At 40.2% G+C, this 12,104-nt stretch overlaps 2 protein-coding genes across 4 annotated transcripts in view; both read right to left on the minus strand.

Moving 5' to 3' along the window:
* LOC113576865 (P2Y purinoceptor 8-like) overlaps positions 1-1,642 on the minus strand; it is a 4,702-nt gene extending 3,060 nt beyond the window's left edge. Inside the window, exon 1 of one of the 3 annotated variants that reach the window (XM_027009228.2) lies at positions 1,555-1,642. Coding sequence is in view for 2 of the 3 variants with exons in the window: in XM_027009212.2 (XP_026865013.2) it covers positions 1,198-1,220 (23 nt within the window). In the remaining variant the exon portion in view is untranslated. Of the gene's footprint in view, positions 1-1,197; positions 1,287-1,554 lie in introns of those variants that run through there. The other 2 variants (XM_027009237.2, XM_027009212.2) reach the window with 2 other exon arrangements.
* Positions 1-8,744, minus strand: part of LOC113576855 (zinc finger protein 639-like) — an 8,835-nt gene extending 91 nt beyond the window's left edge. The window contains exons 1-4 of the mRNA XM_027009192.2: positions 8,098-8,744; positions 7,588-7,855; positions 2,901-2,975; positions 1-2,766 (exon numbers count right to left, since the gene is read on the minus strand). The exon at positions 1-2,766 is cut by the window's left edge and continues 91 nt beyond it. Of these exons, the coding sequence (XP_026864993.2) occupies positions 1,858-2,766; positions 2,901-2,975; positions 7,588-7,855; positions 8,098-8,213 (1,368 nt within the window). The 5' untranslated portion in view covers positions 8,214-8,744 and the 3' untranslated portion in view covers positions 1-1,857. The remainder of the gene's footprint in view (positions 2,767-2,900; positions 2,976-7,587; positions 7,856-8,097) is intronic.
* Between the last annotated feature and the right edge of the window lie 3,360 nt (positions 8,745-12,104).

Below are 12,104 nucleotides of genomic sequence, written 5' to 3' on the forward strand. Positions count from 1 at the left end.
TACTTTACAATGGCTTATAACAGATATGGCAGGTGTACTTAATAAAGTGGCTTCTTAATGTACATTTGTAAATGCAGACCAAACCTTCAAGTTATCAGTTATGGTTTGATGACTAAACATGAAACTACAGATGAGGGGATTCCTGAAAACTATGACAGGAGTTTGGTGCAGTGGCTACTCAGCTTTTTGCTAAACTAAGAGTTAAGTGGGGGATGGGATTGGGTGTGCATGCATAGCAATGTGTAATAGAAGAAAAGTGTAATATATATACCAATGTATAGTGAGCATATGTAGTGAAATATTGCCCAGTGTTTCCACTGAGATTTTTTTGCCTGGCATGGCTGAGTAAGCACCAATTTGCAATAAATCTCAGGGGACATTTTCTGTTCTAGAAATGACTTGGTAGTCAGTGATTTGATCTCATGAGATGAGCTGGTGCTGACTCATTTAAACTGCTTTCTAAAGAATGTTTATACGAAAGTTATCAATCCTGTGAGATTCCTTTGGACGGGATCTTAAAGGCTAGATTAAGCAGTGGGCATTTGATCAAGCAAATGCTAAGAGCGAGGAGAAGTATGGCATAAGAAAATACAAAATGCACTTAAAAAAACAAAAAACAAAACAGAGACACAGTCACTGAGATAAAGGGAGGTCTCCATCACAAAAAGAGGAAGTGAATGTTCCTAATAGCAATGTTTTTTCTACTAACAGAAAACTGCCATGGAACAGCACAGTGTAGCATGTTGAGAAAAAATAATTTTAGGGAAGAATGCCACACTACCTTATGTTTTCATTTCCATTGTTTGGACCTGAACTTCTGCATATTAAAAAGGACAAACGGTACAATAGACTGCCAGACAGAAAAAAAGATAATTTCCTATCTTAGAAAAAACAAAAACAAAACCAGCACCAGCAAAATAAAAATGTTATTGGGAAATAGCATTACATAATATGCAAGTCTGTAAAGGAATTTAGAAAAGTGGCTACTTCTTAAAATAAAAAAATAAAAATAAAAAAAATCAATGAAACTGCTGATAAACAGAATAAACCTTATAATTTCATGTTAAATTAAATAGTATTTTATGTTGACAGATTAAAAAGGTACTATTGAAAGTTACCATTAATAATATCTGAATTACATACCATTTCCCCCTCTATTTAAATACACACAAATTGCAAAAGAAAATAAAGACCTACCTCAGATGGTTGAAGAAAAGCATAAGATGATGCTCTTCAGATACCACGTGGTATCATTGCAAGTGAAACATGCTCAGTGAGAAGGTTCCTTTAACACATAGCCCTGCCTTTTTCTGATGATGTACATTTAAATGTCTTTTTAGTCTGGAATAGCCATTACAAATTTAATTTGACTACTCACTGACTAAAATCTGAAAACATTTTTAGTTCCAACATCACCAGCTAGTTTTTACACTAAAACTGTCAATAAGAACAGAGGAAATATTTTTTGAGGGGTGGGTATTTTTTAAGGAACCTCAAAGCAGTAAAAACCTGACCTTTTGGCTACTACGCATAGTCAGTTGTAACGGAACTTACCATGAGTATGATCATAGCCAGGAAACCACATATGTGAACTGCAAGATCCCAAGAATGAATGCATACATGTTTGCAAACCCACTGAGGCCCTTGTGATACTGTTTAAAGTGAACAATCTTTGCTTAGCTAATTATAATCAACAATCCAATTCATCCCAAAGCTCTACAGTGAACTTGAGCTCAGGCCACTGTGAAGGCCACTACAGTTCCTCCACACCAAACTGGTCGAAGCTTGTCTTTATGGACCTTGCTTCGTGTACAAGGGAGTACGGCTGCAGCAGGAAAGGGCCCTTCCCCAAATTAATCATTTTTTATGATTTTCTTGGCCTCCGTCCCCTAATCCCACGTTGTCGTCCTCTATCCGACAGCGGTTGAGGTGACGGCGGAGCCCTCGCAGGAAGTTGGACTTAAACGGGCAATACAGGCACTTGTATAGCCCCTGCTTATGGCACAGATTGACGTGTCTGATGAGCATTATCTCCAGCATGAAGGTCTTGCTGCAGTCCTTGCAGGCGTGCAGCTTGCGCACTTTGTGCTTCTGGCTGACGTGGTTCAGCAGGAAGCCTTTCTTCTTGCAGCGCCACTTACAGAGCTTGCAGTAGTAGTAGCGCGGGCTCAGCTGCTCCATGTACTTGGCCACGGCAGCGTCCCTCTCCTCCTTTGCTGCCTGACTTACGGCTAACAAATCCTCCTCCTCCTCCTCCTCACTGCAGGATGGGGCCTTGCCCTGCACTCCACTTTCCCCATTACCGACCTCGGTAAGGTCCTTGCCACTCTTGCTGGAACCACAACCATCTTTAGCCTCGTCGGATTTATGCTTTATGCGCTTGGCTTCATCTGCTGCTGCCACCTTTCGGGTAATGCAGTGCTTGACCAACAGGTGATCAAACAGCTTGTTGTAGTCTTTGGATGTGAAGAAGCAGGATTGACAGTGGAAGAGCTTAGCTGTACGCTGGTAGAAGATGATTTTGCCCAGACGGCCCACAGCCATGTCCTCACAGTGGAGGGGGTGCCGAGAGCCAATGTGGATCTGGAACGAGCTTTTAGTGTTGCACTGGTAGTAGCACAATGGACACTGCAGGTAGCAGCCTCCATTTTTAGAGCTCACAGTCAGACTCTTGAAGTCTGCCAATGATGAGGGCTTCAGATCAGTGACTTCTGGTTCTCCAATGACATGGGCTGCTTCAGGGACTCTGGCATCAATACCATCTTTCTGGATAATGAAAAATAAAACAATGAGTAATAACGGAAACTAGTGTTCAGTGTCAAAGCAAACCTGGCTTTGTGAGGGGTGGGTGTGGAATGAAATTCACAATGATCATGAGTAATCACATTATAGATCTTTACCTCCATGTAAACTGGACTGCATGTCCCAAAAGAATTTTCTTTATCCATTTTTGCAGATTTGCCACATCCGTTTTTCTAAAAACAACAAAATGTTTACATTGTTTCATAGTACATTTTAGATAATGAAACTATTTTAACTGCCTAATGCATTTTTATACAGTTTGACATACTGGAATATCATTATATTTCATCTAACATGAACCGTTGACAACGACCAAAAATGATTTCCGCCTCTGACTAGACAACGCATTTTAGTCCACTAATGGCCCAAAAGTCCTTCCCCTGACGAAACAACTGCTCCAGATTTAGGCCTCCGTTAGGTATCACAATAAATTATAAGTAATAATCTTTTAACAATTTAACGTTTGTAATGCTTTGCCAATTACCAAAGACCCTGCCTCTGTGAAGTATAATTTTTCTTTTTTTTTAATTATTACTCCAAGTGTCAGTGCTTTTGCTCTCAGCCCGATCTGGAAGCGAAGGACTATAATGATTATTACTTAAAACTAAACTCATTTCTAAACTATTCAGGCGTGGCAATAATCAAACAGACTTTCTCTAGCTGACCCTTTGGAATTTTATTCAACATTGTTGAGCGAGTTTTTGTTTTGATACCAGCTATATTAAACCCTAACCCATGTTAATAATGCATTCGAGTGGCTCTTTAGTGTGCAGTTAGCTAACTAGCAAGCGTAGCAATGTAATGTTAGTTTAACATGTTGGGCAAAATGACAATATTTGTATTAATTTCGGTACATACAAGCAACCCAGCTAAATAAGTAAATAAGTCAATATTTCAGATAAACCGAGCAGCAATTTTACAAAATGAAGATTTTAACATATCGTAGCCTAATTAGAAGGTTAGCTATCTAGTTTGCTTTTTCTCACTAGCTACCAAGTTAAAGAACTCTTCAAAGGTAAGTGCAACAACTGCCCAGCTATAACCTAGCTCGCTAGCCATCTGGTTCAATGTGAATTCTCACATTTTCCCCCCCATTCCCTCAGTATGCAAGGAGGTAGTTAGCTGGCTTGCTAAATACACTTAGCTAGCCGACAGACAAGCGCACACATTAAACACTTACTATCTGTGTACTACTTTCCCAGACAGCTTGCAAGCTTTCACAACAATTGACAATAGCTTTAGAAAAAATGTCCGTTTTACGCAATTATTATCTTCTTCGAAAGAGTCTTATAAAGTCTCGGACAAGGCGCAATACCGCCACCTTGCGTTCGTGTGTATGAGTATATCTAGATATAAACTGTAGCATAAACTGGTTTAAACTCCTGGAGCTTCAGAAGAATTTTGCTTGCACAGTTGATGACTCAACATGTTGATTTTCCTACCCACTCTCATGGTCACACAATAGATTGAATCTGTGCATCTGGTTTAGATATTACTACTGTTTTTGGATCGCTAGTTGGTATCTCTGATCATAAACTTATTGAAGCTACTGCTACCATCTCAGTCACTCAGCCAGGCAGTAAATCCCTCAACTCTTTCCGCAATATCAAAGCTGTTGACCCTTTCTCTGCTCACCACTACTCCTCTCCTGTGATGTTCTCCCCTGTCCTCAACTGATGATATTCTCTCTATATATATAACATTTGCATCTCTGAGCTACTTGAACAGGTAGCACCTCTCAAGTCTAGGCAGGTTCCCTCTAGTCGTTCTTCTCCATGGTTTACCCAAGTTACGTACCCTGAAAACCAAAGGCTGGTGCCTTGAGCACCTCTATAACAGAACTGGTCTCACTGTTCATAAAGTAGCCTATTTCAACCATATGCTTATAGGTCAGCTCTAAATACCGCCTGCTCACACTTCATTTCCTCTGCTATCAATGGTCCTGGACGTAAGCCCAAAATTCTCATTTCCACTATTAATCTGATCCTTCAGCTGGCATCTTTCTCTCCATCTGGTACTATTGAACAATGTGATGGTTTTCTTAGACCAAAATTAACCAGTTTTCCCCCTTACGTGTTCCCCCTTACGTGTTCTAAATTATCTTCTCTCTGCTGATTCTGGTGACTGGAGTATCCTCTTCCTTCTAGATTTAAAGTGCTGCATTTGACACAATTAACCTTAACACACTCATTGCCTGCCTCTCAACCACTGGCATTACTAACACGGTTCTTGAATGGTTCTCGTCCTATACTTCTAATAGAACACATTATGTTGTTTTAGGTAAACATAAATCGCACACTGCTACTGTCACTCAAGGTTTTCCCCAGGGATCTGTCCTTGGCCCTCTCCTGTTCATTATCTATATGCTACCCCTTGGTCAGATTATCTGCAGGCATGGTCTTCATTTCCACTGTTATGCAGATGACACTCAGATCTATATTAACACCAAGGTTAACACTACCCTACCACCTCCTGTTTTATTCTCCTGTATCCAAGATCTCAAGCAGTGGATGAGCATAAACATCTTAAAATTCAATTCTGATAAAACAGAATTTCTACTTACTGGTCCGAAGTCCGAAATATCAAAATTCGCCAATCTTAAATTAAATCTGGATGGTATCTTGATCAGTTCCTCATCCACGGTTAGGAACCTTGGCATACTCTTTGACTCCTCTCTCACATCAAGTCTCTGGTCAAAAATGCCTTTTTTCACCCCCGTAACAATGCTAGGTTTAGGCCCATGCTCTCCACACGTGACGCTGAGACCTTGGTTCATGCCTTCATCACCTCCTGTCTTGATTACTGTAACTCTCTCCTCATTGGCATCCCTAACAAAACCATCTGCTCACTTCAATATGTCCAAAACTCAGCCACAAGGATCCGCCTTCATAAGGAAATCAATCCACATCACTCCTAGTCTACATTAGCTACACTGGCTCCCTGTCCCTGAACACATTCAGTTCAAAATCCTCCTCTTTACATACAAAGCTCTGCACCTCTCTATCTAGCTCAACTCTTACGCCCTTGCTGCCCCACTCGTACACGTCGGTCCTCTAACGCAGGTCTCCTCTCCATCCCCAAGTTTAGACTGGTGTCTGTAGAAGGCAGATCCTTTAGTGTCATGGCCCCAAAACTATGGAACACTTTACCTCAATCTCTCCTGTCTCTGCTCCACACTCTCCTCCTTCAAATCTCAACTTAAAACACACCTCTTTTCCCAACACTTTTCATAACCTCTTTTCTTATCCATATTTGTTATTACTGTGTTGTCAATTTTTTTCTCTCCCCACTATCATTGTAAATGACCATGTGTCTGTGAAAGGCGCTATATACATTGAACTTATTATTATGAAGGACCTTTGTGAGAATCTCTGTTTCTCTGGAAAGCTTTTGTGTATATACATACATACATACATAGCTATTATATACACATTATATATTGTATACTGCTCAAAAAATTAAAGGAATACAATCATCCTAGTATAACACCAAGTTGATTAAACTTCAGGGATATCAGTCTGTGCAGTTAGGCAGCATAAGTAATTGTGAATCAATTTAACCTGCAGATTAAAGTGACAATAGGTGAAATGGACAGGCAAGAGCAAGACCCCCCCCCCCAAAAGGGAATGGTTTTACAGGTCCTGGCCCCAGACAGTTACTCTCTTCTTATCCATCCTGTGGTACCTGCTGCCCATTCAGGCAGTCCAGCTCCTCCAGGATGGCATATCCATACATGCTGTCACAAGAAGGTTTGTTGTGTCTTTCAACACAGTTTAAGAGTGTGGAGGCGATACCAGGACACAGGCCATTCCAGTAGGAGAGCTGCATAGGGCTGTAGAAGGGCATCAACACAGCAGCAGGACCGGTATCTGCTCCAATGTGTGAGAAGGAACAGGAGGAGTACTGCCAGAGCCCTAAAAAAATGACTTCAAGCAAGTTTGTAATGGTGCTTCAAGTTCATTAGAGTCATCAGTACCTGGTAAATCATATGAGACTGACTGAACCGAAACCATGTGAAACATCTGGGGCTTCTTCTTGTTTGTGCTTGTAAAAGATTTGAAGCATTGGAGCATTGTAAACGAATGCCAAAAGTGACACCTGGTGGTTTTCAGAAATTATAGCAGTCATAGGTTCAAAACTGCACAGCACTGCAAACCACAGCACTCCACCATAATGATCAATAATTATGTTACATTATTAAAGATCTGTAATAATCTGTTGAAAGTAATTGTTTCCCTTCAGGTTGACATGTTATGAACATTTTAAATGTTTCTTTCCCCCTTTTCTTTTTATATTTTCCACATTTCCAATTTTGCAGCAAAAAGATATTTGGGGATTTTACACCTTCTTATAGACTTGCAAGTTACAGGACAGTGCTAAATCTATGAAACAGTCCCACACCCATCCAGTGTTTCCGTGACGTTGGATGCTTTGGATATCATTACTCACATGGTAATATTAGCTTTGATACAGGCTTCAGTACACTGTGTCAAATCAGTGTGCTTTGCCAGTGTCACAAGCTTTGATGGCTCAATATGGCTCAATATGGCTCGATGACTTTCTCAAACAATTTAATGCACCCTTCAAAGTTGCTGAGGTATATGATGATTGAATCAAATGTGTCTTTGTCAGGTTAAGTTGGTGTTTTTGCTAAAAGACCTCTTCATTTAGCCTGCTGCAGCAGTATGCCTGCTTATCCTTCAATTTAAACTCAGATCTAATATAGCTCTATGACTGCTCAAAGATCAATTTATTATCCATCAGAGTTGACACAAGAAGACATACCTCCACACCTTCAGATGTGCTCACAACAATTTGCCCATCAGCCAACTCTGCTTCCTGGTGATATTGGGGCAGAGCAATTTCCCTGTTTTCCTGAGGGTTTGGGGGCAAAGCCATTTTCCCCACAGCCAGGACGTTTGGTGAAAGAGCTGTCTCTTCTTCAGGTTGACACAGGCGTCCTCCAGGTAAGAGAATGGTTGGGATGTTTTTCCCCAAAGGAAAGTGACAGCTGCACACACGAGAGTTTGGATTTGGCTTCCTGTCGGGCCTCCTATTCACAAAAACATGCAACATCATGTTAAACTAATGGCAAACAACTAAAGAAAAGATCAGCACAAATATAATTAATTATAGAAAGCAAAATAAGTGCTTTTTGTACCACTTCCCAGATAACTAGGGTTAGAATTAGGGTTAGTATCACTAGTATAAAACAAGTATCGAAGATTAAGAACGGGTTACGCTTTGTATGGTACATTTACTGTAATGGCATGAATGGTTAAAAAGCTACGATACCGTAGCAAACGTGCCCACAGTCTCCTTTTGGTTTCTTTTGCAGGGAATCGACGAAATGAACAGGCCGCAATGCCTCCGGTCCGATGATTGCAACCAAACACGTAACATCCAACCATTCTTACTTACTAGTTTAACAAAACGTATTTTGTTATTCAAATGGATAAAACAAAGCTATTGATAAATGCCAAACGACGACATTACTGAAATCGTGTCATCATTTAAACGCCAGGATCTTGTGTCAATATAAGATACAAAGTGTCGCAAGGATTTTGTCAATGAGAAAAATTAACGGGTTGTCGAAAATGTCCTCTCTCGCACCCTGTGGTAACCAAAATGTTTCCAAACAAGATGCGTTTGGTCCTATGTTCATTTTTCTCCAAATTATCACTGTATCATTTTAACTATGAAGTCGTTTAGTGTCGAAAAACGAAAATTTCTACATGTAAACTAACGTTACTGCGGTTTGAATTGTCCTCATAAATCCATCAAACTGTCCCGTCATTGTAGTTTTTTTTTTTTGTTTAATTGGGCATTTCAAACTTCAGTTTTGTCAAAGAAACTTCGATTTAGTTTGCCGTTGTCAGTTAGTTAAGCCAGCTAGCTAACGCTATATGTTAGCTGGCGTAATTTGTTTAGGTAGCTACAGATTGTTTGGAGGAAATGGGCGGAAGCATGTCCGTCTTCAAAATAAAAGCCTAAAGCTCGCGGCTGGGTAACTTCAGCGAATAAACACAATAAAATGATTAATATTTAAAAGGCTGCAACTGGATGCCTCTCACTTTGGAGCGTGGACAAGTAGGTAAACACTATACAGCGAAAGTAAGGCTAAGGATGTCAAAAGGACCGTCGGACATTTCACATTCAGGTTGCGGTAATATTTGTTTAGAGTGTTGGACATCTTGGATTTCAAAACTAACTTTCAGAAAAGGTATTGTGTTATTTTTGGCATATGTTTCAAATACAATTACAAGCAGAATATTAATTATCAATATGTAAGAAAAATGTTGCAAATGCAAATGATGAGAGACAAATATTTTCAACACTATTACTACTATTCATTTGCACTCTTATTTTGACAGTCTTCATTTTTTTTTTCTACTTCAGGCATCTCTGTTCTGCTTTCGCAATTTTTCTTTTGCGTCTGAATTTTGGCACATTCTTTTCTAGAGGGTTGGGCCTTTGGTTCACCTAAAATCTCTGACCACCCCCAAACCCTGCTACTCTGAGGGCACAATCCCCAGCGCTGTTCCCATATCTGCACAGATTTCTGCTCCTGTCCCAAATTCCAAGCCTAGCGCATGTTCCAGCACCTACTCCCGTTCTGCCTCCGACTTCACTATCCACTCCAGGCCCAGCACAAGCTGCCCATGTTGCAGGAGCCACTCAGGATCTCACTCGAAGCCTTGACCCTGTTCCTGCCACTGGTCCTGACTGGGCTCTGGCCATAGCTACTGTTGCTGACAAAATTCCATCTCTCAATACAGCTGCTACACTGGTTAGCAACAGGTTTCGACAGGAGCTCAGACTCCCATACTGAACCAGGCACCAGCCCTCAACATGCTTCCCGCCCTGGCTCCAGCCACCATCCCTCCATCCCTCACTCTCAAACAGGCGTCTAACTCGAGTTTGGCTTCCGTTCCCTACCACAACCCAGTCCCATCCCTTCCCTTGTTCCTGTTCCAGCTCCCTTTCTATGACTGACTCTTATTGCAGCCCTAGCACTAAGAACAGTATGAGAACTCATGAAAACAGTCTGAAAGAGCTAAAAAAGCATACTAACAAAAATGTGCTACAAAATAGACAGTGGTTAAACATGAAGGTTAAAAACACAAACAAACAAGTAGAAACGTGTAGAAGCTCACTTATTAGGTTTTCGGTTTAACTAGAGCTTTGTGCAGCTTTATTTTTTATAATTTACAATTCTGATAATATATGATGAGTGAGTAAGTGTTCAGTGAGTAAAAGTAATTAAACGTAGTCAAAAAGTAATCAAAATAATTTCACAAAGGCAAGTGGGTGTCCAGGTAGCTGCTTGCCATCACAGTCATCTATCCATACCTGATCTAATCCTGGACCATTTACTTAAACACGGTGGCTAGCCTGCAGTGGACTGCTTTGCCTATGAGCAAAATAATAGATGTATGTTGCAGGCAGTTGTCATTGGGGCAATGACAGATACTGACAGCTGCCAGTCAAATACTCCTGTTGGAATTCTTAACAAGTAGAGTAAAACCAATAAATAAATATCACAGATTTTTGCAATTTTTTTTACTAGACCTTACTGTTTCTGTGCATATTTTCCTTTTAGCAGGCTATAAAATCTGAGGTGAACATCAGATTGTCAGAAGAGGCTGTGGCACCATGTGGGTGGAGCAAGTGATAGGGCTTTGATAGGAGGGCTTGTGGAGATGCACAGTGTTGAATTTAGATGGGGTGCAATTCCATCCCTCTTTTCCACTAAATGTCAACAATAAGGAGGAGACCAAGGTCCAAACAAACACTGGCATCAGATAATCAGCCAGCCTCACCCATCAGATAATCAGATAATCAGCCAGCCTGACCCATTAGATAATCAGATAATCAGCCAGCCTGACCCATCAGATAATCAGTCAGCCTAACCCATCATGCGCAGCATGGAAACTGGGCTCCTATCTAATGGGTTAGACTGACTGATTACCTTTCTATGGCTGACTCTTATTGCAGCTCTAGCACTAAGAGCAGTATGAGAACGCATGAAAAGGCCAGTGATCCACAGCGCCATGGGAAAGGCAGAAGACCAGCCATAGCAAGGAGGTGAAGAGGTGGAGAGTGATGAATGGATGACTTTGTCTCTTTGTTCCCTGTGCCAGTCCTTAGTTGTCACAAGTGAGTCATATGTATATACAGTGCTGTGCTTTTCAAAAAGAAAGGTTAATAATCCATTAAACTGAAAATTAAATAGAATTAATTGTAGTTCTCTTATTTGAATGCTTATGAGGATACATACAACAAGTTTGAAGGTATGATGTACAGTCATGGACAAACTCATCGGATTCCTTGAGATTAATTGGCAACTCAAGGAAACTTAAAAACCATAAGTGAGAAAGAATTTATTTTTGTTTAGAAAATCAAAGCAGTCTGTAAAAGACCCATTACTGGCAGCTGAGGAGTATAGTGGATCCTGAGATGAGATGTGCAAAAAGACAGCTGACGGGTTACCTGAAGCATTGGGAAGCAATCAGTTGCACAACATTGCCAGGCTATGAGGTCTTAGCGGCCAGTATTTTTGTATTTGAGTCACCTTTTGATTTTCTTGTGTTTTACTCTACATTCCTGGAATGTAACTTGAATATGAAAGTTCTGGAATTATAATTTAACAGTGCAAAATATATAACCGGACACCAGATACATTTGAAGTAACAGGAGGTTCTCTCAGCAGAAGCTACTGGGGGAAACCATGGTGTACTTTTTTTTTCACACCAGCAGATGGAGGCAAATTTGCCAGAACCAAAAGAGTTCGTGATTTTTGCTTTCATCACTTGCTTTCGCACAGCAGTGTCCTTCGGACATGCAAAGGCACTCATTATTGATGTTTCTACCACATTAATGTAGCATATTAATAATACATTAATACTGTACATTAATAATACATTAATAATTATTTCATAACTGCTTAAAATTAAATGGCAGTGTTAAATCATTTGGGTGTGTCGTCTTAATTTGTATTTATAATAATGTGCAGGTTACACACTTTAGCAGCAAGGCAACATGTTGTATAGCCTTAAAAAACAAGATTTATTGGATGAGCATCTTTTTGTTATGTAGAGGCTATTAGAATTCAACATCTGATTTTGGCAGCTGTTACCCATTCTTATGGATTAATGGGTCATTAACACGTTTACAGTGTGTTAACAATTTATTGCTCCATATCAGAACAGGCCATCAAAGTGTTCTTTTGAATCATGTAACTTTACAGCAATCGTGCATTAGTGTGTAACATCTAGTAGCTAATTCTATTTCAAACATTC

The sequence above is a fragment of the Electrophorus electricus genome, chromosome 16 (assembly GCF_013358815.1).
Source record: "Electrophorus electricus isolate fEleEle1 chromosome 16, fEleEle1.pri, whole genome shotgun sequence".
NCBI lineage: Eukaryota > Metazoa > Chordata > Actinopteri > Gymnotiformes > Gymnotidae > Electrophorus > Electrophorus electricus.